Consider the following 25341-nt stretch of genomic DNA (forward strand, 5'->3'; position numbering starts at 1 on the left):
ACCTTCCCACACAGATTAAAGCAGTGACCTCAGTCCTTATAGGTCCTTTATACCAAGGACAATATATTTCTGAACACTGAAAAATGTGAGGTAAAAATTCATGGCATTCACTGGGAAAAATAAGTATGGGAAAAAAAATAGATTTTCCTTTGATTTCAAACATAGCCCTAATAATCTCTAACCATTGGTGTAATACCTGTCCATGTGTCTTTTTGAATAATATAAAGGTGGCCACTATTAGACACCCCGGCCATGATGATCCTCCTGTTTTTAGATGACATCAGGATTATTGTAAACCCAGTGGCAGATAAAATACCCTGTAGGGCAGCCCCCACCACCATTCCCACTCCCCTGGGTAATTACACACAGCTTTGAACTTACACTAGGTTTGATTAGCCTCCTGCTTTCTGTACACACTTAAACAGTGTGGACATTCATGTGTGTGTGTGTGTGTGTGTGTGTGTGTGTGTGTGTGTGTGTGTGTGTGTGTGTGTGTGTGTGTGTGTGTGTGTGTGTGTGTGTGCGTGCGTGTGCGTGTATGTGTGAGACAGAGGTTAAGTTATTCCTCTGCAGGACTCTCTCTCTGTCTCTCTCAATATATATTTTCTGTTGTATTTTTGACTTTATGTTTTGTTTACCCCATATGTAACTCTGTGTTGTTGTTTTTATCGCACTGCTTTGCTTTATCTTGCCCAGGTCGCAGTTGTAAATGAGAACTTGTTCTCAACTGGCTTACCTGGTTAAATAAAGGTGAAATTAAAAAATTAAAAAATTAAAAATCTCTCACCTCTCTCTCTCTCTTTCTATCTCTCTCTGTCTGTATAGAGCCTGCTGATGTGGAACATTGTGGATGTTTTAGTCCACAGTTGTGAGGAAGACTAAAGGTCACAGTTCACAGCAGAGAGATTCCTCACACACAGACAGCTCTGGCTATCTTTATTTTATCATCTGTGCCTCAGTGCTGCTTCTTCATAGTATTGCAACCTCAAAAGTGTTGAAAACATATGTCTGAACATTGTGGGAAGTGAAGCAAGTTAAGAACATAGAAATGTAGTGTATTGAGTGGTACATGAGCATGTTGAAGATAGAGAAAAGCCAAAGGGGAATTCAAGGAGTTGTATAATATATTAGGCAGTAATACCATCCTTTGAATGAATTGTAAGAGAAATAGATATACAATAGCCCAGTAAAGTGAATAGAGCCCTGAGCATGGAGATTATTGCAGGGATATTCTTAACATGGCTCTGCTCTCTGTGAAGAATTCTCCTTTGAGAGGAAAGGCCTTGGGACTCAAAGCTCTCTTGAGTGCATTGAGCCTGCCTATCTGTCTTGGTATTGCTGCAAAGCTTTTCTCTGGTGGTAAATGGCAAGCACTTGTTGGAGAGCCAACTCTGCCTGCATTACCTCACAAGAAATTGAAATGGGAAATCCCAGAGTTGGAGGAAAAAGTCGGACACTTCATCAAACAAATGGGGGTAAAATGTATAATTTCTGACCAAATGTGATTTAGCACTCAGAGAAACAAAACAGTTTAGTGAGTCCTCAGCTCTGTGTTTGACAAGGGGCGTTTCTCTGTTGGCTTGGTTACAGTCTGATGGTGAAAAATTAGCATAGGAAAAGCTCATGAAGGATTCAAAGAAAGTTTCCCAACGTTGACCTACTGTTTAGCTTATTTCATACTGTAGGCCTATATGATAGAAACACTTCTCTATGTGCCCTCCAAATGTCCGAAAAATACTCTCTCTGACAATTCACTTATAATGTCACTTACATTTTGATTCTATGTAGCCTAATGAATGTAGTGAGTATGGATAAAACTTTACTTTTATAAATATAATTAATAATGACAGTGTAAAGTGTCATTATTTAACTGTCAAGGTTACTATAGTCCGCAGAAATTGCGGCTTCTATTGGAGGCAATACGGTGGAGCTGGAGTATCCGGAAACCGCGCTCCTTCATTCATGAATTAAACGGGGTAACGGGATAGGACCGCGAGGGCAGGGCTTTCTGTTTGTTTGAGGAAAGTCGAGCGCCAAGATTTGTTTACGAACGTGCGCGGACACTCTCCAAGTGTTCCTTTTGCGTTATTGGTCTCAGTTCTCTTCCCACTGTCCTGGAACAAGACTATCATGTTCACTCGCAGCTCCAAGAAGAGAGAATACAGCAGAACGGTGAGTGATGCAAGTTGTAGTTTTTCATAGGATCCCACGTTTTTGCCGAAATGTAGTAAAACGATGGTTACATGAAGCGCACGCGACATCGGCATCAGTTACCAGTTTCCAGATACACTGTGCTGTGTAAATGCAGTCTGTGGACTTGGTTTCTCAATCGGCAAAGCAGTGCATTCCTCTTTGCACCGTTGCTCTGGGGGAAGTGACATCTGCTGGGGAAAGATAACGCATCCACCAGTACAATTCAAAGACTAATTAAATCACATTAACTGGCCCGCTGATGTAAGAATAGTTGGCTTGTATTCTATGCCAATACGCATACTTTGTTAAACCTTTCTGTTCATTGTTTCATCAGTGTTTTCCCTCTATTACCTATAGGCATCACTATGCTGACTTCTGGATTTATGAGCTCCTAGAAAGAGGCACAGAAAGCTAACTTTTTTCAACATATTTTCTCTTTTTGGGGGAATTTGGCCCAAGTCATATACTCAAAGGGAGTAGTCCTAATGCACCAGGATTGATGTCATTGTAATGTCTCAATATTTCTAGGCCTTTCGAGGTCATCTGTAAACCCACTCTGTCCCAATGTGAATTGTTGTCATGTGAGAGACAGCATATGTGTTTGATGAAGAGATGAGTGATACAAGGAGGTATCATGTATTGGTTCTTCTCTCTGTCACTAGCTGAACACCCTTGAGGCACCAGAGAGGGGACAGCCGTGTAACGTGTGTGGAGACCAGTGTCCCGGCTTCACTCTGCACAAATGGAGGTAGGGACCCTCTCTCTCATTGTCTATTTTTACCCTTACTTTTGCAGGGCATGTCTCCACCCCCTCCCTGCCAAAAACTTCAGTCAGTATCAGTTCAAAGTTTCAGTGGTGGTAGTTGGTACCGTGGAATAGTGCTTGCTCGTTGTTTGAGAAAACATCTTGAGGAAACTCTGAATACATACTGCTCTTGAATAGTATGGACCATATCTCTATTCCAGTTTGAGGCAGTGGACACTTCCTCCTTTGCAAGATCACTGGTCTGGAGGACACCTGTGAGGGTTACTGAAGCCATCCTGTGTTAAGGTTTTTAATGGACTCAGCCATGCATATCAAGGCATTGTTCAGGATCTGTGTGCCCTAACAAAACAGTTTACTTTAAAAAAGCCATTCATGCATTATGGGATATTTAAGCAGTCATTCTACACACACACTCCACTTGTATTTGTTTTAGAGTGAAAGGAATGAGCGTAGGGTAGTCTTTGATATGCCGCACTTATAAGCTGTGTTGTGTTTAGGTTTGATTCACTATTAGGCTATATATTAAGACAACATGAGTTTTCCAGAACTGTTTAAAAGAGTTGAACTGTGTGTTTGCAAACTTTATTACAAGAGTTTTTACTAAAACTGGGTATGACAAGCAAAAGCTCTATTCAGTGTTAAATCAGGGGACTCATCGATCATTGAAAGCAATAACTTTAACCTCTACATGATGGTTTCATTTCTTCCAAGAAAAAGACACGTTCACATAAAGAGTCCTCTGTATCAGCAATGTAAGCAGCCCTAATGAAGGCCAAGCCTGATCTGTCTGTAAAATAGGATCTACAATGAGAAAGGAGAGGAGGGGCTGCCAGGCTAGGCAGAGGCTCATCAGGCCTCCATTCTGTAAACTATTACAGGGCAACAGCCAACCTCTGGAATGTGCCTTTAATTGCCTGTGTTTGCAGTGCCACAATAAAAGTAAACCTTTTCCCGACAAACTGACCCAACGGCAGACATTTCTTACAGACGGGTCTTGAAAACTCTGCTTTGTGTGCAGAAGCTAGAATAGTATGGGGGACTTTATGGCTACAAACATCACTGAACTCCTTTGTTCCTTCCTGGAAAGAAAATGCTCCAACCAATCTCTCCCTCTCTGGTTCTCAGGAAAGCATGTTTTCATGCCGATTGATATACAGTAGATATGGGTGTTTTATTTGGAATGTGGACTTTAGCTGACCTCAGTGTTGGAGATTAGGGAATCGGAGAAGGTAGGTGCGTACATAGTACATACAGTACTGGAGCTAGGCTACTAGATCAACCCTGCTGTTTATTAACTAAGAGTGTCAAAACAACTAAGTCAACACAAGGACCTGCAAGACTGCCATAATCAGACCTTGAATTGTCTCCCTGGGGGCATTATTGATGATGATCATGGTTGGTGTGGGTTGCGATCGGGACTGGGCTATTTTTCTTTTATTTCTAAATCTGGTTCTCTATAACAGCCTTAAAACAGCCACTGTTTTAAAGGTTGCTGATGTCAGAAATAGTTGCACAGCAGCACCCTCTTTGACGACATGCACTGTGTGAGTCTGGAGGAAAGCCAGGCCATTTAAGAACTGGGTTGAACTCTCAGAAATGAATAACTAACAGTAAAAGGGACTGGGCTAAGTAAGCGCTGAGACCCACATCCCCCTACCATTCCCTACACTTAAACGTGTGTATGTCAGAATTCCCTAAAATATTTATGCTTTTCTAAATATTCAGGAGCTTGAGATATCAGGAAGAGTTTGAGCAAGTTTTTTCTTCTTTCCTTCTTCCGCGCTATAAAAAGAAGCTTCCTCTAAGCTGGTGTCCTGGGGTTTTATGCCTACTCTTCTGCAGTGGTTTTACTGTGTTGGCTGGTCCCATTCAGGTTCTATTGAAGGCCCAGTCAAGTGTAATCCATTTAAAATGACTGAGGTCTACTACTGACCAGATTCTTCACCACCGTTGAGCTTTCATCCGACCAATCACAATTGGTCTGCCGTCTGAAAAAGATTGACTAAGGAAAACGCCATTAAGATTTTATGTCACTTTTATATAGCATGATTTGTTCTCAGAAAAGCAATGTATGCAAACAGTAATATGTTATGAGTTACTGTGAGCTACACTATTCTGAATAGACTACTGTATGCCTAGTTGTATTGATTGAGGGGATTGGTCTGATTTGCCTCTGGCTTCAGACCAATTCAATCTATCCATCTTTTCAATAATGGCAATAAATTCTGATGAACAGTAGCTGCACATTACTAACCCTACTGGCAGTTTGTCAGAGAGCCAGTGTAACTGTGTAACCAGAGTTGGCAGCTCTAGGCAGGGTAGGCTAGGATAGGGGGAGACAGGAGTGGATTTAGCTTGCGCAACGCGCTCCTTTGAATTATTAATGCTAGCCGTTGGCTTGATTGATTTTCTTTGTGCTAATGAGACTCATTACAGAGCTTATTAACATGAGCACTGTGTGAGAGCAGATATCTGATCAGCCTGATTGTGTGACCCACTTAACTCTTCACTGGTGTGTTTTAAAGCTGTGTTCAATAACTCGCCCAACGCGCTGCCAAGGCAAGTTGGCGCACCACTGCCAATGATAATGGTGCTTGAATGTTAACACTTGACCTGTAGTTAATACTAGGGCAGGTTATAGTAATTTTACTGTGACTTCTGGAAAATGTTCCCATTTGCAGTCATTTCTCCTTGCCAGTACCTTAATTCACGTGGTACAGTAGGTTAGTCGTGGTATTTGCAGTACAGTTTGGACAAAGCCTGCTCTTGTATGCACCAAGGCCTAAGCTGAAACCCAAGTAGGAGTAAAATCAGAGTAGAGGGGATATGGAGGGGATGGGAGGGTGGTTGGGGTTTGGGTTTGAGTTTTAACCCGGCCTCAGTGAGCGCCCTGAAAGCCCACTGACGTCTGTCCTCACAGTAACCCGATCTGATCTGCATAACACAGGCCAGCCCTGCTATTCAGCATGTTAACAAGCAGCCCAGTCAAATAAAACTGTCAGCCTGGTTTGGCATATGAATGGCCCTTTAAAAAGGACCATCTCAGTTTAGTATTGAAGAGGCCACAGCACTACGAGGGCGAGGGGGGAAGAGAGACCCTGGTGGCCACCACCACACAATAGGCCTGTTGGATTTACCACTGTTCCTCTCTTCTCTGTAGTCTCAGTATTGGCATGGAGATAGATGCCAACCTCCAGTGAAAGCCCTGAAGAGGTTTACTGGTAATTATTGGACCAAATCACTATCTCCTCCACTCCACTCCCCGTTGCCTTTGAAGTGGAAAGCAGCAACATCTGTGCCGCATGGTAACACTCATTTAGGTCAGGAGGCAAATGTTGTGGCGGCTTTTTATCGTGTAAATTGAATGTTTTGTGTTTGTCGTTTTAAGAGGGTCCAATTTTAAATGCCTGTGTTTTGACAATGCCTGAGGGTTTTTGCTCAGCAATAATACAAACCCAGAGAACTCTTTAACACTGATATTAATCATAGTTTGACCTTTACAGATTCTCTGACAGGTTTGGCAGCCTATCCTCCCTCTTTTTCCCCTCCCTTTCTATCTCTCTTACTCGCTCTCTCTTACACTCACTTTCTCTCTGTCTGTCTCTCTCTCTCGCTCTCGCTCTCTTTCACTCTCTGCATCAAAGGCTGAGCCAAGATCAGTTGCTTCTCTGAAGGCCTCTCTATGAGCTCAAGAGGGAGAGGCTGTCTTTGATTGGTTGAAATTCGTTTTTTAAAAACTTTCGATTAGATATGGTGGTCACGGAAAGGGGGAAGCATGTGGTATCCCGCTAAGACACAGAGGGCCAATCGGACGGCTCGTGAATTTCAATGGAGTGGCATGTTAAAAGTTGAGATGAGCCAGGGTTAGCTGCATCTAAAAGTCACCCCATGTGACGCAAACAGAGGTCATTGTGGAAGGACCCCTCCTCAGATAAGAGCCTGTTTTATTAGTTTATTCAGTGTCTCTCCTATCCAGCGTTCTCCTTTGATCCCCAGTGATATTGACATATTGTGTTGTCAGAGCTGCTCTTTATGGTCTTTCTGTGTTGGTCTACCCGGAGAGGGGAAATTATATATATTGTTTGGTACATGTAAGGGGAGAAGCAGTCACAGGAATCACATGTGTTGGGTTGCTCTGGTCCAGTGTGGCTATAATCTCTTTTCTCTATGGGACGTATCTGAAATTTACAGAATGGTTACCTGGAGGAAAATGGGGGCGGGTCATACTTTTTCAATTTCAGTCAAGGGGAGGGTTTAGTATTTTTTAAATCTAGTCCAGGGGAGGGTCATGTAATTTGTAATTATATGACCCTCCCCTGATCTGCCTGCTCTGCTCTTGCGGATCGAAAACTTTTTTTGTGTACTGCTTAACCAATGGCTGTGCTGTGTAGGGCTACGGTGGCATTTTAGGAAGAGAGTCAAAGGTTTCTTCCAAAAATAATATCTGATTAGGCCTAGTCCAAAGAATTCACATAGCCTTTGTTCTGTTCAATTTGAGAAAGGAGAGCGCCAAGATGAGAAGGAGGACCAGAGGTCAACTTTGATAGCTTGCTACTACTATAATAGATTTTATGAAAAACAATATGTTTCTTGCCCATTATGTATTTATCAGAGTTATTGACCTCACAATAAGCCAGATTTGAGTAATTTACATTTAGGTGCTGAAACAGCAGCAGCCGCTGCACAATCAATCGGAAATGGACAGTTTATGGTGCTGAAACAGGCAAATTCAAGTATTGCAACCGTCTTTATTTTATTTAGACTAACAAGAAGAGGGCTTTGTGTTGGTGCCTATTTCTGTTTGACAGACGAAATTAGGTTACAGGCTGCTATATCCATAGATTTTTGTCGGTCAATTCCTCCACCCACCTTGCACTCTTTAAATAGCCTACCAGTGTCAGTGAAGGCCTGTTAAGTTAAAACCAAGACTCGAATTTAGGGGGTATGAGAGGTTATGCCATAGGCCTACCTTTTTATTAAATAAAATGGCAAAAAGCACAGGCCTACCCCTTGTTAGCTTAAGATTTTTAAGAAAAATAAATCCATTATATAAAGTGATCTATAACAGCGCTTTGGTCCGCGATGCTTAATGCTAGAAACAAGCTGTAAAATACCTGGGAAAGATGTGACTGATGCATATGGGGATATCATTGTTTAGTTTCTTTGACATTCAGAGCCTGACTTTGCTTGGGAAGTAATCTAAGAGGGGACTCTGGGATGCTGCAAAGAAAAAGCCATATCTCAGACTGCCCATCTTAATCTTTTCTTTTTATTGGCCAGTCTGAGATATGGCTTTTTCTTTGCAACTCTGCCTAGAAGGTCAGCATCCCGGAATCGCCTCTTCACTGTTGACGTTGAGACTGGTGTTTTGCGGGTACTATTTAATGAAGCTGCCAGTTGAGGACCTGTGAGGCGCCTGTTTCTCAAACTAGACACTCTAATGTATTTGTCCTCTTGCTCAATTGTGCACCGGGGCCTCCCACTCCTCTTTCTATTATGGTTAGAGCCAGTTTGTGCTGTTCTGTAAAGGAATAGTACACAGCGTTGTACGAGATCTTCAGTTTCTTGGCAATTTCTCGCATGGAATAGCCTTAATTTCTCAGAACAAGAATAGACTGACGAGTTTCAGAAGAATGTTATTTGTTTCTGGCCATTTTGATCCTGTAATCGAACCCACAATTGCTGATGCTCCAGATACTCAACTAGTCTCAAGAAGGCCAGTTTTATTCCTTCTTTAATCAGCACATCAGTTTTCAGCTGTGCTAACATAATTGCAAAAGGGTTTTCTAATTATCAATTAGCCTTTTTAAAATGATAAACTTGGATTAGCAAACACAACGTGCCATTGGAACACAGGACTGATGGTTGCTGATAATGGGCCTCTGTATGCCTATGTAGATATTCCATTAGAAATCAGCCGTTTCCAGCTACAATAGCCATTTACAACATTAACAATGTCTACACTGTATTTCTGATCAATTTTATGTTATTTTATGTTATTCGAAAGCAAGGACATTTCTAAGTGACCCCAAACTTTTGAACAGTAGTGTGTGTATAGATGTATATATACACACACACACACACACACACACAGTGGGGGGGAAAAGTATTTAGTCAGCCACCAATTGTGCAAGTTCTCCCACTTAAAAAGACGAGAGAGACCTGTAATTTTCATCATAGGTACACGTCAACTATGACAGACAAATTGAGAGAAAAAAAATCCAGAAAATCACATTGTAGGATTTTTAATGAATTTATTTGCAAATTATTGTGGAAAATAAGTATTTGGTCACCTACAAACAAGCAAGAAATCTGGCTCTCACAGACCTGTAACTTCTTCTTTAAGAGGCTCCTCTGTCCTCCACTCGTTACCTGTATTAATGGCACCTGTTTGAACTTGTTATCAGTATAAAAGACACCTGTCCACAACCTCAAAACAGTCACACTCCAAACTCCACTATGGCCAAGACTAAAGAGCTGTCAAAGGACACCAGAAACAAAATTGTAGACCTGCACCAGGCTGGGAAGACTGAATCTGCAATAGGTAAGCAGCTTGGTTTGAAGAAATCAACTGTGGGAGCAATTATTAGGAAATGGAAAACATACAAGACCACTGATAATCTCCCCCGATCTGGGGCTCCACGCAAGATCTCACCCCGTGGGGTCAAAATGATCACAAGAACGGTGAGCAAAAATCTCAGAACCACACGGGGGGACCTAGTGATTGACCTGCAGAGAGCTGGGACCAAAGTAACAAAGCCTACCATCAGTAACACACTACGCCGCCAGGGACTCAAATCCTGCAGTGCCAGACGTGTCCCCCTGCTTAAGCCAGTACATGTCCAGGCCTGTCTGAAGTTTGCTAGAGTGCATTTGGATGATCCAGAAGAGGATTGGGAGACTGTCATATGGTCAGATGAAACCAAAATAGAACTTTTTGGTAAAAACTCAACTCGTCGTGTTTGGAGGACAAAGAATGCTGAGTTGCATCCAAAGAACACCATACCTACTGTGAAGCATGGGGGTGGAAACATCATGCTTTGGGGCTGTTTTTCTGCAAAGGGACCAGGACGACTGATCCGTTTAAAGGAAAGAATGAATGGGGCCATGTATCGTGAGATTTTGAATGAAAACCTCCTTCCATCAGCAAGGGCATTGAAGATGAAACGTGGCTGGGTCTTTCAGCATGACAATGATCCCAAACACACCGCCCGGGTAACGAAGGAGTGGCTTCATAAGAAGCATTTCAAGGTCGTGGAGTGGCCTAGCCAGTCTCCAGATCTCAACCCCATAGAAAATCTTTGGAGGGAGTTGAAAGTCCGTGTTGGCCAGCGACAGCCCCAAAACATCACTGCTCTAGAGGAGATCTGCATGGAGGAATGGGCCAAAATACCAGCAACAGTGTGTGAAAACCTTGTGAAGACTTACAGAAAACATTTGACCTGTGTCATTGCCAACAAAGGATATATAACAAAGTATTGAGAAACTTTTGTTATTGACCAAATACTTATTTTCCACCATAATTTGCAAATAAATTCATAAAAAATCCTACAATGTGATTTTCTGGATTTTTTTTCCTCATTTTGTCTGTCATAGTTGACCTGTACCTATGATGAAAATTACAGGCCTCTTTCATCTTTTTAAGTGGGAGAACTCGCACAATTGGTGGCTGACGAAATACTTTTTTTCCCCACTGTATATATATATATATATATATATATATATATATATATATATTATATATGCGAGAGAAAAAAAGATATGGGGGATTGGAAGTGATGCAGACAATTACGTTGATGGAAGTTACAATTTGATGTGGATGTTTTGTGTCTTTGCCCATAACTTTGCACTTTTTGATGTAAATGTTTGAGGACAGGGTTTTGTTCTTTCTGGATTCCATTAGAATGACAATCGCAGAGAAAGGGACAGGGCAACAACTATTACAATTCCAATTATTGAATCCTGCAAAACACTGTTCTTAATTATACAACTACCTTTTTTGCCAAAGCTGATTTTTAAAAAATGCGTTTTCTCCCGCCAATTTGTGCACATTCATTGTTTCATAACTTCATTGTGTGAATAGTTTGTGTTTGATTGTTAGTGTCTATCAATTCCCCATTACCTATATCACCAGTAGTACATTTACCGTTAATTCCTATAATTTCTAATCTACAATGTTTGTTTGGTTGTGGTAATGTCTGTTAATGCATTCAATATATTATTATTATTCCCGTTTTTTTACCGCTCTCATTGTCGGTGTGGACATGTTTGCAGAGCGCACAACCTATGCTACACTTGTGAGAAACAAGTTTTGGTTTATTTAATTCCTTTTAGGAGTTTTGTCAATTTAGTCATTATCTTTTGTTTGGAGCACTCCTGTCAGTGTTGAGTAAGGACAAGCACCTGATTACGCATATAAGTAGGCCTATAGGCTACCTGGCCAGCATGCAAATCTAGGCATAGAAATGTGCCCATTTGGGGATCTGATCGTATTTCTGATTGGCTTAATGCACCAACACTAATGAGCTGTGGAGCTTCTCAAAGTAATGTTTTCTTCACCTCAAACAGCAAACAAATTAAGTCTGTTTTTACATCCATTGAGAATGACAATAATTCCTCAATGTATTTGAAAACTCTTTCCAGCTCTCTCGCTTTCGATAACCACAAATGTCATGCTCTGATCCAGTGGAAACGTCATAAAATAGGCCTACCTGATTACTTCTTATCCCTTGCGCAAATAGCGTACAGCTGTGTCTGTCCCGAGCTCACTGGCTCGGGAAACTCTGAGGGCCCAGAACATTTTATGCAATGTTGCAAGAAGCTTCAGGCCAGACCCAAGTTAATAGTTGATACAATGTTTCAAGTTCATTGCAGACAGGCCATATATAGCCAATGTGATTTATAGGATATTTATTTTTATCAGGATATTTTCTACCTGCAGGCTGCAATGTTTTTATTTGTTGGCTTTATAGGCTATTTTTACATAGTTAGCAATGGTAATAGAAGTTACTTTTTAGGTTTGTATCATTTTCATTTAGATTTGCATAGAATGTTGATTAACCATTTGACAATGATTTTGAGATACGAAGATGTTATTATAAAAATGAAATGAAACCGTTCCACGAAAACGTACATATGAAAACCATGAATATGATAAGATGAACACATAGGCCTATCTATCTGTCCATTCCTTAGCCTGTAATTTCAGTAATTAGTGTGGTTTAAAAAAAATATTCTGCGAATGTCAAAAATTATGTAGAATTGCATGAAATGTTTATAAAAGGCATTTTTTTCTCGGACCTGCAAATACGATGATAGATTCATACAATGTTTTTGCTATAAAAGAGATCTTTCCACCCCTACTCTTGTCCACGGTGGTCTGTGAACCCACAACCTTCTGGCCCGTAGCCCTGTGCGCTATCATAATTCCTGCGTTGCCATGTAATGCTTACAGGACGAAGAACAGTTTATAAAACTGCATATCTAAGGCTCTGGTCTGTCCAAGAAGTGAGGGTAAATGGTAGACATGTTTTCTGCTATCCACTTTGTTTTAATTATTATTTAGGGTGTAAGGGAGGGTCACTTGTTTTTTTCAAGCGTTCAGGGAGGGTTTAGGTAAAATATATTTTGCTGAAGGGAGGGCCATCCATTTTAATTTCTGAGAGGGACGATTTTCTCCATGTAACCCTTTTTATAAATAACGTTCACTCCCTAACAGAAATTCAAGTCATTAGTCAAGTCTGAAGTCATTAGTATCATGTTATGTTTTTACAGTATGCTGTGCAAATTTTAACTACACTATAATTGTGTGAGTGTATAAGGCTTGACATTCCTACAACCCATCTACTTGTGCATCTTGTTCTCTAAACAACCAAAAAGCCAAATTGAAGTGCTGTTGATTCAAGTCTTGGCCCTGGCAGACAACAGAAGTAGTCTCTTTACCCTGACTTTGACGCTGTGGAGTGGAGGCAACCTCCAGTGTGCCAGTGCCAGAAAACCCACATAATCAGAGAGACAGCCCAGAAGTCACAAGCCAAAACAGGCTCTCTTTGTGTTGACTCGGCATTGTGATGACTTGCATTTTGAGTAGGTGCTTTTCATTCTGGGATCTTCAAAACCTTTTATATTCAGTGTTGGGGGTAACATTCCTTGTCATCTGATTCTATGGGACCAAATCTTGTTTTAAGCTCTGAGGAGCCTTATTCTCCACTTTCACTTAGTTGTTTGTGTTTACTGTCTCAGTGGTGAAACACTTCTGTTTGTCCACAAGGAGGCGAACATGTCTCATACATTAGATTAGACTGGAGTACATATCCTTTGTCCCGAAGGGCAATTAGTTTGCAGCAGTAGATATCAAATATGGATGTTTAAGAATGGAACAGTCACCCAGCGTTTATTATTGTGTTATTATTTCTTAATAGTGACTTGCAATTACATAATGTTTTTAACAAACAGTAGAGATGGTCCTCATGGCACTGTGTGTGTTCGACAGCTGATTCCTGAACAAAAACATAGTCATCTTGTGCCAGACTAGGGGTATCTCTCTGTGTCTCATTTGATAGTTTAAGTCTAATGCTTTAGTCTGATCCCCATCTATTTCCCTAGACTGTTATTAGAGGTCATACTGAACAGGTGCCAAGCACTCTGGGTATTGGACAGAGACAGAGACAGGCATCAGAAAAGCCCTCTTTGACCCAGAGAAAGACTGGGGAAGAGGATTAAGTCAGACTCACTAGATAGTGATGTAGACCAGCTTATCTACAGTATGTAGGAGAGAGAGAGAGGGCAAGTGAATCCCAATGTCTGGAGAAGTGCATTTGGTATTCTGAACATCGATTTGTAACTTTGATTGTCCTTGTTAGTTTAACTTTACATTCCTGTAGGAAAACATTCGTCCTCATGATTTTGTTCAAAAACTATTTGCATACAAACCTTGCTGCTGCTGTTTACATGTTTGTTCCACTCTGAAAGGAGGAAAAGGCTCTGTTGATCAATGCACTCGCCCCCTTGATGTGAATAAACCCTGGATTTGCCTGAGAGCTCCATCCCCAGTAGTTTCCAGCCATGCAGGCAGCATTCTGTTCTGCTTTAGAGTCCAGAGGGCTTATTCAGCCTGCGTCTCCCCTGGTGCTGATCCTGGCTTAATGAAGGCTTAGCAGCCAGAGCTGCCAATGAACTGTCACCTGGAATAAAGGGGGGAGTCTCACAGCCGTCAGCCCCACACTGACTTAACATTCACTACGTACTACAGCCTACAATTCCCACTCGCCCACACTTCTTAGGGTTTGCACTGTTCATTCACATGTTCTCCCGTTAACATCAGGAGACGCAGTTATGATCTGTGTGTCCCTTAGGTCAGGGTCAGAAGCCAACGCTGTCACACTGACACACACACACTGGCTAAGATACACCAGACACACACCACACAGCTGTGGTGGTATCTAACTCCATCTATGTCCCCTCACCTAATTACCAGCCATCTCCACTCACATGTCAAACTCTCATGTGAACTTCCCATGACATTCCCATGACTATTGGCACATTCAGCAGTCTAACTTATACCTTCTCTTCATCTAGAGTCCCCCTACTCTGCTCTGGTGAACTCAGATGAGTCATTTTATGTAGGATGATGAGATTGCTGGGACACCACCTCTACATTTGTAGTTGTTATTTAGAGTATTAAGATAGATTTCAGCTCTAGCCCAGAGTCACCAGCAGAGGTCAGTGTTGTATCTGACGTTATCGCCTGGCATTTTCAGAATCGATGTGGCCAGAAAGTTAGTTTCTCACTGTCCATTCTGTTAAAAAAAACAATCCATATAATGTATATATAATCAACATAATAGACAAATCAGAAGAGTGGCCCGAGTCGGGTGGCTAAAAGACAAAACAATAGACATTTTCACACTTTCACTTAGATTTTTCCCTCTCTGGGACAAAGAATTATGGCATTTCCTATTTCCATTATATGTTACTGAATCCCATTGGAGCAGTATTCTTTTGTTTAGCCACAAAAAAAGTGGTTTGATGACACAGCAGTCAGTGTTGATGTATTTGATTGGTTTATTGATTTAGCCAACTGACTGGTTATTGGTTGCCTTTAGCAGCGTATTGAGCTGTAAGCAGATGCTGTCGCCCATTTCAGAATTTTTCTTTAAATGACCAGGGTAGAATTCAATCTAACCAGCACAGTGGTATATCACATTGTGCTTTCGCGATTACATTTTGAATCACATTTGAAGTGGTGTAATAAATTAATGTTTATAAGCTAAAATGAACATGTTCTGGTGTGTAGGTTTGATTGTATCTGGCCCAAAATGTCTTGCAGGCTGTGTCTATTCCCTCATGCTCAGGCTCTGCATACTGCGTTTTCTGCATCATCTGAGGAGTGGGCGAAGTGTTATTTTGGTCCCAATCACATCCACAGCTCACAATGACTCAAAGCACACAGCAGAATCCATGAGTGACGCAGTCGCAGATATCGTCAAAGCTCAACAACAAAACAGAGGAGGCTTATTATAGAGACCACAAAGAGCCTTCATCATTCTGTGCATACAGAAGCCTTTTTCTCTTGGCTATACATATTGAGGTGTTTGAGTGTGTCCATACTTTGTGCGACTGTGTGTGTGTGTGCTTGTTTGGATGTGTTGTGTGTGTGTGTATTAATAGCCAGGAGGATGCTGGAGAGCCCTGTGTTTCATGGATGAAAGAGTAGCCACTCTGCCCTTCTGGGCTCTGCTTATCAATCCATCTGAAAGGAGAGGGAGAGGTCAGGAAGTGGGCTCTAATAGGAGGTCTGAGGTACTGCCAGCTTCCTGTGATCAGAGACGGAACGACGCATGGCTTCCAGAGATCCTGAACACCCTGACACTCAGGCCAACACAAACACACATGCGCTCCTTCACACACTAACACACACACAAACATGTACCTGCGCACACACACACACACACACATTATGTTCTTCTATCCTCGTGGGGACCTAAAATTAATTTCCATTCAAAATCCTATTTTCCCTTAACCACTAACCCTAATCCTAATTCTAACCCTATCCCTAATTGTAACCCTAAACCTAACAAGCTAACCCTTAAGCTTCAAATAGCCTTTGTCCTCATGGGGACGTGGGAAATGTCCTCACGAGGGACCCTGAACACCCTGACATTCAGGCCAACACAAACACATGCACACACTCCTTCACACACTGATACACACACAAACATGTACCCGCGCGCACACACGCACACGCACACGCACACACACACACTAGTTATGTTCTTCTTTCCTCGTGGGGACCTCAAATTCTCGTGGGGACCCCCCCCCCCACACACACACACACACTGCTGAGTGTAACCAGTGTAACTCAGTTTGATAGTAATGGCACCACTGGGCCCTGTAATGGTCTTTCACCTGAAACTTGAGAAAACATGAAACTTTTAAGACTATTCTACACCATGTTTATGGATTTAACATGTTTTAAAGGCTGTGTGTGTGCGTGCGGTAGAGAGAGGGAGATGGGAGGCAGTGCTAAGAATATTTCAGAATGAGCACAATGTGGGGTTCATTTTGTAGGCCTTACCAATATCAGATTCAAGTCTTCATCACCCTATTAAATCCTACATTCCTAAAGGAGAATTATTGCACAAGAAACCAGAACTCTTGCTCCAGCAAGAGTGAGTGACTGCTGGTGTCTGCTGGTTCCTTGACAACTAGCCAGCCCAGAATAACGAGCCATTACCATTATTAGGGTGACAATGGTCAGAGAGCCAACAGGCAGGGCCTATACAACACAACCAGATTAACAGCTAGAGGAAGGAAGGCTGTACGAGAGAGAGAAAAATAGCTATTTTGTGAATTGAATTGGTTTCGACTCCAGCGAGCTTGTTTTGTCCTATTTATCTGGTCAGTCATACTGCACATCTGAGAACAGCTCAGTGTTGCTGTTCAGTGTTGGCTTGATCAAGCTCACTGCATTGCTATAAAGCTGAGGCTGAGTGAGGAACTTGGATTGAGTTCATATAAATAAGCTTCAACTAACCATATACATTTTTTCTACCTTGATCTTTTTTAAAGATAAGCCATAAAGTTCTAAGAAAGAAGCACTTTGTGAGGTATAGAGTATTTTCCATTTCAAGTAATTGACATCAGGTAAGGGTCCCCTCTTGAAATTAGACATTAACAATGCAGAATCAAATCAAATTGTATTGGTCGCTTACACATATTTAGCAGATGTTATTGCGGGTGTAGCAAAATGCTTGTGTTCCTAGCTCCAACAGTAATATCTAACAATGAAAACCAGACCCTTTATTGGTCTGTTGAGGGGTTGATAGTTTGGTATGTAAATAAATGACCCACAGTTTGTCTGGACTTTCCAAGTGTAGCAGAGTCACAGAATGGTTGAACTCATAAAGTATGCCTTACATTTCAAAAGTTTAGGACCTTGTGTCTTGTGAAATAGGAGACTATATAACTAACAAGTAAGGTCCCTTTTCATTTTTATGCCACTCAGTGATTTATCTCTCAACCTGATATCCTTGTAGTTTGAGCTAGCGGCCAGCGTTTTTCTTTCACTCAATTTGATGTTGAAAGTGTTCAAATTAGCTTTGACTGTTCACAAGATGTCATATCTAACGACCAGAATCTATCAGTCCATGGCATCACAGGTTATTGTAAGGTCAGTACCACCACACTGCCATTGACCCAGGACAGTGATATGGTGAATATTCAGGTTGTCATGTGTTAAATACTGCAGGCTCACTGGGGACTGAGACATCATTGCACATTATGGAGGAGGGGTTCCACATCGTAGTTGTGAAATCATCACTCTCAAACCTCCACCCTCTCGCTGGATCCTGATGTGGTGTCACTAATGTGGAACATTACTTTCTATGCTTTTGGCAGTTTCAAACAAACCAACAATCTGACAACTGTCTATTTGGCTTTCTGTCGCGAACAGAACAAACCATACACAATCCCATTGGGGAGGGATTTACCGTCTTTATCCAGTTGACACTCAGACAAAACATAGAGAATGACGTTATTTAAGTGACAGCTTGCGTTTAAAGCCCACACCAGAGAACAGAACACCCTCATCCAGCAAATCAAAAGACTGTTGTATCAATGTCAGAGGTCAGCTTTTAACTAACAAATCCCTTTCCCCTCCATAATCCTCTGCTCTGTGGTTTTCTCACACACAGGACAGTGGACAGAGAGGCAGGCCAGGCCAGGGGGACTCTGTTTACATTTCACCAGGCTGGATCCTGTCAGACACATGCAATGTTGTGAATGTTCCATAGTTTCTAGTATACCTATAATCCAGTGGTATGTTTCACAATAAACTACTTCAGCTACAAAGCAAGTGATGAACATGGCTTTCTGTTCAGTAAAATATTGAAGGAAACCCATCCCAGTCTCCATTCTCATGAACATACAGAAAAAATCCAATGTTATGAGAAACAGATACCGAATGATGCTGACAATATTTTACTGCACGATACAGTATGAAAAGCATTGTGACACTTATTTATGCTTTACCCTTGTTTAAACCTTATTATACAAAATGTCTCTACCTTTCCACTAAATCTTCATCAGACTTTCTTCTATACAGTAGAGGTGAAGCGTTTCCTCAAGCTGTCAACACCTGGACTGCTGAATGTTCAGACTAATAGTCCCCTGGACTCTGGGTCTGTGCTCTTGACTCATGGCGCTGTGCTGCATACTTTTAGAGTTAGGTTAGCTTTACCTCAGTTAAACCCCTCTCTGTAAAGCAAGCCTCAGTCTATATCATCACACATTCCTTTCTGTAGAGCGGCTCTTGCTCATTTAGGGCAGAGATCAAAGGCTCACATATTTATCAGTCTTTTTGGGGTGGAATTTCTTTCTCGTTTGATTCTAACGAGCAGGCCTGGTCTTATTTATTTATTTATTTATTTACTTACTCAAATCCTCCTCTTCCTCTTTTAGCCTCTTTAATGTCTGCTGATTGAAGCCAAATAGACATATAATTAATGCTGTATACAAGTATGCTGAGTAAAATGTAAACTGTTTAGGTTAAAGGGGTGGCTCCTTAGCCATAAAAAGGCATTTTGTGACCTATGGAAAACTGTCCTGTACACCGCAGGATGGGAATCCCCTGTCATGTCGTGTGGGGACACCACCTATAAACAGTGACTTAACCTCAGCTGGCCCGTATGGGTTTCACAGTGCATTTCACCAGACTCTGTTGCTGCATCTGGCCATCTGGTTTGGATCAGAATCCCTGTGTTTGTTTGTCTCCTAATGTGTTTTACTAGGGAGGCTGACTTTGACTCTGGATCCAGAGCCATGATGCATGTGTTCTAGCTGGTTCCTGCACTGGTATCCACTCTGGGCTGAGAGGTCCGAAATATTCCCTTTCACTTCAGATAGACACAGAAGAGTGAACGTGATATGTTTAAATGTAGGGTCATTATGGGTTGTGCTGGCAGGGGAGGTGTCTGTATATTTGAGAAGGATAGGCATGGGGTCTGTGACATTGTCCTGCTCCTCTCCTGTCCGAGGTGTTCCTGAGTTTTCATCTCTGGGGTTCGGTGTGTGTGTCATTCTGGGGTAGGGTGGGGTACAGATGTAGGATATTAATTTGATCAGCCAGTTGCAGGAGAACATATAGTGTATTTGAGGTTTAAAAAGGCTCCTGAAGTTTGTAATTTCCACTTTGAAATTTCAGACTTGATTTTCCCTTATGAAAAATGAATCAACCCCTACAAAAATGTCCATTGATTATAATCCACATAATAATTAACATTTCCTGTTAACTGGCTCAAATTAAGATCTTACTTCTGTACAGGCTGGGGGTGTGAGCAGGTGCTAGATGCCTGATCTCGTCCTGTGACAGAGGGACGTCCAAAGGTTTGTGTGTGTGTGCCTCCATATCAGGAGGGTGTTTCCATATCTTAATTGTTAAAGAGTTGATGCTTGACACGCGTCTTCTGTCAGCTTGTGTATCTATCCATTTATATGGTCCAGTTCAGTGTGTTTTGATGGATGTCTATGGGAGCCCCAGAGAGACTGTCTGGCCTGTAGGGACTGTTGGCCCCGTGTAGCTCAGTTGGTAGAGCATGGCGCTTGCAACGCCAGGGTTGTGGGTTCGATTCCCACGGGGGGCCAGGGGGGCCAGTATGAAAATGTATGCACTCACTAACTGTAAGTCGCTCTGGATAAGAGCGTGTGCTAAATGACTAAAATGTAAACATTTAATGAATGTCTGTGTTGTGTAAATGTGAAGCTGGTCCTCCTGAGAGGAACAGTGGCCTTATCTTTGTCTCAAACTTAACCTTTTATTATTACATCTAAAATAAATCCATCTCAATCAACTGAGGGCTGAGACTGCGATGTCCCAGTAGACACACACACACAAAAACACACACACACACACAGAGAGAGAGAGACTGTGTCTTTGTTCCAGGGGTCCAGGTTTGTAAGGGTAGCAAAGCAATCGCATAGTGACTGTTAAGGCCTCAGCCTCCGTCTATGTCAGCAAGGGACATCATGTGACAGACATCGTATCACGTGAAGCCTCAGTTATGCAGACCACCAGCTAGAGATTCTTTCTTCTATTTCAATCTCTCTTTCTCACTCTCCCTCCCCTCCTCTTCCTCTCTCTCTCTCTTGCTTGCTGTTTCACACTCTCCCTCCCCTCCTCTTCCTCTCTCTCTCTTGCTTCCTTTTTCTCTATCTCCCTCCCCTCCCTCTTCTTCTCTGTGTCTCTCACCTTCTCTTCTTCTGGTAAGTCAGGCACGTCCTGTATGTAGATTGGTGCCACAGCCTCTCTCAATGCAGACTCAGCCTCTGCCCTGTTTGAATTGTAAATGCTCAAACTTAGGCAAGCTGTGCACATTTCCAATGAATAATGAATTTGGACTACAAGGAGAATGTTTGTTTGATGTGTGTTTGTGTATATGTGCGTGTGTGTAGGCCAGAAGGTGCCGATTTGAATGGAATACATAGCAGCAAGCTGGGCCCCAGCCTTCTCTTCTACTGCGACTCACTGTGACAATTCCTTCTTTTACTAACTAGGATCAATATTTGTCAATCAATGGAGTCTTTAAAACTACGGCTTTTGTGTGTGTGTGTACGTGCATGTGTGCATGTCATTCAGGCCTCATTGGGTTAGCCTTAGGAGAAACCAGTGCATATATTAGCCTGAGACGATGGACTGTCGGGGCTGATTAATGCCGTGAGACAATTGAGTGGAGAGTGGACAGGCCTTCTGCCCAAACACAAAGAGTCTGTCTGTACACCCACAAAGACCATGGCCCAGTACAGGCAGCCTCATCACTGAGACAGTCATCAGGCCTGGCCTGCTGGAATTGGATTTGGAGCATCCAGCACCTGTGAACTCCAGTAGGTTCTAATGATGAGGGAGAGACCAATATACCACAGTCCTTCTGTATTGGAAATGGGCCCCGAAGGGCCACAATCATAATATTATTTCAGAGGGGCTGCTCAGGGGTTTGTGTTCAGGCAGAAAGCTGTAAGTGATCTTCAGGGTCTTTAGCTAGGCTATGCAGTCTGTGTGCTTGGCTAAGAACCGCTGGGATTTCAGAGCTACAGTACTGCGTCATGGCAGCTATTACAAAAGTCAAAAGAAACAAAAAGTTCCTACACATTATAGCTATTGCTCCCATACAACCTTGTTACAATGGTTTGGTCTGTGTTTTTCTGTTACCTAGCACCTTAGTGCAAAATTATGGGGCGTATGACAATGTTGATTTCAAAACCATTACAAAAGTGTAATAATTGACTCCTCTATTCCTAGAACGTTGTTTCCTAGCTGTTCACCCACCTATTGTTGAGGCCTTTTGTACTTGCACAATACCTGGGTGGGGGCTATTAATTTGTACATCCTTCAGTCTGATTTTTGTATTGATTGACCTTGGTATATGTTCTCAGACAGCCAGGTTATTGTGGTGGCCTGTGTGTGTTTATAGCCAAGCCTCTAGTGCTGATGATCAAGCCAGCGGATACTGTTTGATAGCTGTGCTCTCTGCACCCTGGAAGTTATGGCTATTTGAAGTGGCCTCTCTACTCAGAACTGTGGATCCATCCGCTACATCAGACGCCTTCTGTGTCAGACCACAAATGATCAGGCTATTTTCAGACTCACCATGATTCCCCTCTCTCCCCTGTTCAAAGGCTTCTCCCTCCCTGTGCCTCCCTTCCTTCCTTGTGTGATAATGCTCTCCAATTGAGGGGGATCAAAATATTTGTAATCTCCTTAAAGAGCTGCAAATTGAATTATTTTCTGAAATCTCTGTGGTCGCGTAATAAGGGATTTCAGAGCTTGAGTAGATCAGATTTGGTGTTTGGTTATGATTTGATATCATATGTAAGGGTGCTGTGCCAGCCAATCCCAGATCCTTGTTTTCTGAACATGAGTGTATGATTAGGGTTCTCTAAACAAAAGATTAATTGTATTTGGGCGGGTTTCTTTTACAAGTCGCTCTTCAGATGTTGCCTTTCTCTCTGTGCACACACACACATGCGCACACACTAAGCTGCATATAGTTCAATAATACATGAGTAGCTTGGTGATTGCGCTGCAGAGCTGTGCTTAACTTAAACTCGACTGTGACAGAGTTTGCAGTAATCCTTTGCCCACCATCTGTTGTTTGACCTCCTCCTGGTCAACAGAGAGCAGATGAGGAACCAGCTCTGATAGGCCCCGTCTGTCTGGCTGTCTCTGTCTGTCCGTCAGTGTGTGACTGTCAGTCAGTGAGTCAGCTGAGCTGGGACCAGGGGTGAGGTGTCATTAGTAGGCCTTGTTTTGGGTTAATAGGGTCAAGCACTAGTCAAAGGTCCACATGTGGAAGCTATTTTGGTGTGAGTGTGTGTTGTGGGGGTGGGGCATCAATCATACTCAGGTTTCAAAGTAGACACACACCGTTGCAATGGCTGGAGGATGTGGTGTTTAGAGTTGTGATTGGGGAAAATGATTAGGTATCTGAAATCATGGTGGAAACAGACTTAATTCAGTCTCTAAATGCTCTTAACAGCTTGCAGGACAACAGATAATCTTGTACAGGCCTAGACCATTTTACAAGTTTGAAAAGTCATTACCTATTTCGATTGTCAATTCCAAATCGTCTCGTTGGCCTGCTGGGTAGTGGCTACCAAGGTCAGTATGAGGCTGTAGGACACCACAGTAAGCCCCTGTCAGGCGCCCTGCGGCCTTCCCTTCCCAGTCTAATGACAGCGCTCTCATATCAAGACCAGGCATCACTCTGCTTACTAATACCAATCAGATCCCTCTATAGCCCAGTCCAGGTCCAGACCTACTCAATGGCCAATCAGACACATTCATGTAGCCATTCTCCTTCTTTCCCCACTGAGCCTGAGCAGTGTGTGTGTTTGACTCACATCAGATGGAAGGAAGTCATTACGAGCCACATTCTTGGTCTTATTATTGGTGGAATAAGGGGGGTTAGGTCATTTGTTCTCTGTAGTTATTTTAAGGAGAAAATGTTTGAATCCATTAAAGGCAGACTGAATAGTACTTTTCATACTTTGACTGAGGGAGACATTTCTACAGAGAGATTTCTCATACGGGGATAGATTTTATACATCTAACACGTCTCAACCTTGTTTTATTCCAAAATGGTTGGATAACAGCACATCTGTCCTAGGGAGTTCTGTAGAGAAATGTTAAGGTGTTGTGAAAGAGATTCTCTGGCAGGCTTCTGCACTGCATGGACCTTATAGTGTTGGATATGCTATGTGCTTTTCAGAAAGTTGAGTTCCACTCCTGTGCCATCTCACATGCACGCACGCACGCACACACACACACACACACACACACACACACACACACACACACACACACACACACACACACACACACACACACACAGTAGTAACACAAATGCACACAATGTGCCGAGCTGGAAGCCAGGCTAACTTTTTTTAGTATTTTGGCAGGCTCAGCCTTGTGGATCCTTCCAAGTTCTCACAGAGATGGTAATGAATGAAAAATCTTAGCTAGGCCATTCCTAATACCTCTGTCCTAAAACCTCATTAGGACACAGTGAAGGATATGAAGGGTACAGTCTGGGGAAGTATACAGAGCTTTCTCCGGCGTCAGCATTGTTCAAATCCTGGAGTTGAGGAGCATCGAAGCCAAGAGCTCTGCTCAACAGACTGAACTACTTACTGATTTGTGTTGCGACCTAATGTATCTCCCATATGCTGCTGCACACAAACCATGCCAGAGCAGCAGCATAAGCGAACGGTGTGCACCCCTCACTTCTGTAGAAGTTTACCTTCCAAGTGGCTAATATGAAACGGCTCCACCACATGGACTGTGTATTTGTGTTAACACAACATTGATGAGAGTGTAAGTACAGGGCAGGTTGGCTGTTCTCCTTCACCAGTCATAATTTGACTATATTGGGTGTAATGATCCATGTGGGCTTCATCAGCCATCTCCCTCTCTGAGCTCTCTCTCTGGTCCGATGGTCTGCCTGGAGTGGGAGGGCAGGCAGCCTGGTGTTTCTGTGAAACCTGGGAGAAACAGGGCAGGCAGCCTGGGTGAGGCTGGGTGAAACAGGGAGGCTGGGTGGGATCTAGGTAAGAGGCAGATGGGCTTTGTGAGGGTCCGTCTGCATGTGTTATGCCAAGTGGACGGTGTTAGCTTTATTTAATGTAATCTTTAATTAGTCCACCTGGCTCAGAGGAGCTGCAGTCTGTCAAGACCAGAACACACCGCACCGCCACACTGCAGTCAGTCGGCTTTGAACTGATGGAAATGGACTCTGACTGCAGGTCCAAGGGAGCAGAACGTAAATCATCGTTGGAAGTTTGAAAAGTTGGTGTTCTGGATATTTCATCACCTTAACCCTTAACTTTAGCTACTTCCTGCAGGAAAGAGTGGCTTTGCTGGTATGTGTGCGTGTGCATGCATTCACATTTGTGCTTCCATGTGTATGTCTGCATGCATGTTTCTGTGTGTAAATTGGCTGCTTATAGCAGAGTCTGGGTCAGTCTCCATGGGAGGGGGATTTATGATGACCTGTTGCATGATCAACAGAATAAATCATTATCTCACCAGGCCAACACTTTGAAGTTGTGCCCTCCTTCTGTTTATCTCTCGCTCACATTGATTTGCATCTGCTAGTTGCTAACCTTTGTAGTGCAAAAAGAAACCCAGCTTCACTTGCAGCTAATGAGCTCCCATTTCCAGAAATTCATATTTCTTTTAGGAATGACACAGACTTTTTTCAGGTGAAAATATGTAATGCTAGTGCAATTAATATATTTTGTGAAATGGGGCCATCTTATTTAAGAGTTTATTAGTCTATAACTTTTTGTCATCAGGACTACTGTTTAGAGAAATATGTACTGCAGCACTT

General features: G+C 42.5%; 1 protein-coding gene across 1 annotated transcript in view; it reads left to right on the forward strand.

Annotated features, from left to right (window-relative positions):
• The first annotated feature begins 2115 nt into the window (after positions 1 to 2115).
• Positions 2116 to 25341, forward strand: part of prickle2b (prickle homolog 2b) — a 139271-nt gene continuing 116045 nt past the window's right edge. The window contains exons 1-2 of the mRNA XM_084173707.1: positions 2116 to 2172; positions 2856 to 2941. Of these exons, the coding sequence (XP_084029833.1) occupies positions 2131 to 2172; positions 2856 to 2941 (128 nt within the window). The 5' untranslated portion in view covers positions 2116 to 2130. The remainder of the gene's footprint in view (positions 2173 to 2855; positions 2942 to 25341) is intronic.

Source organism: Coregonus lavaretus (assembly GCF_964263955.1).
Source record: "Coregonus lavaretus genome assembly, chromosome: 12".
In the NCBI taxonomy this organism is placed as follows: Eukaryota; Metazoa; Chordata; class Actinopteri; order Salmoniformes; family Salmonidae; genus Coregonus; species Coregonus lavaretus.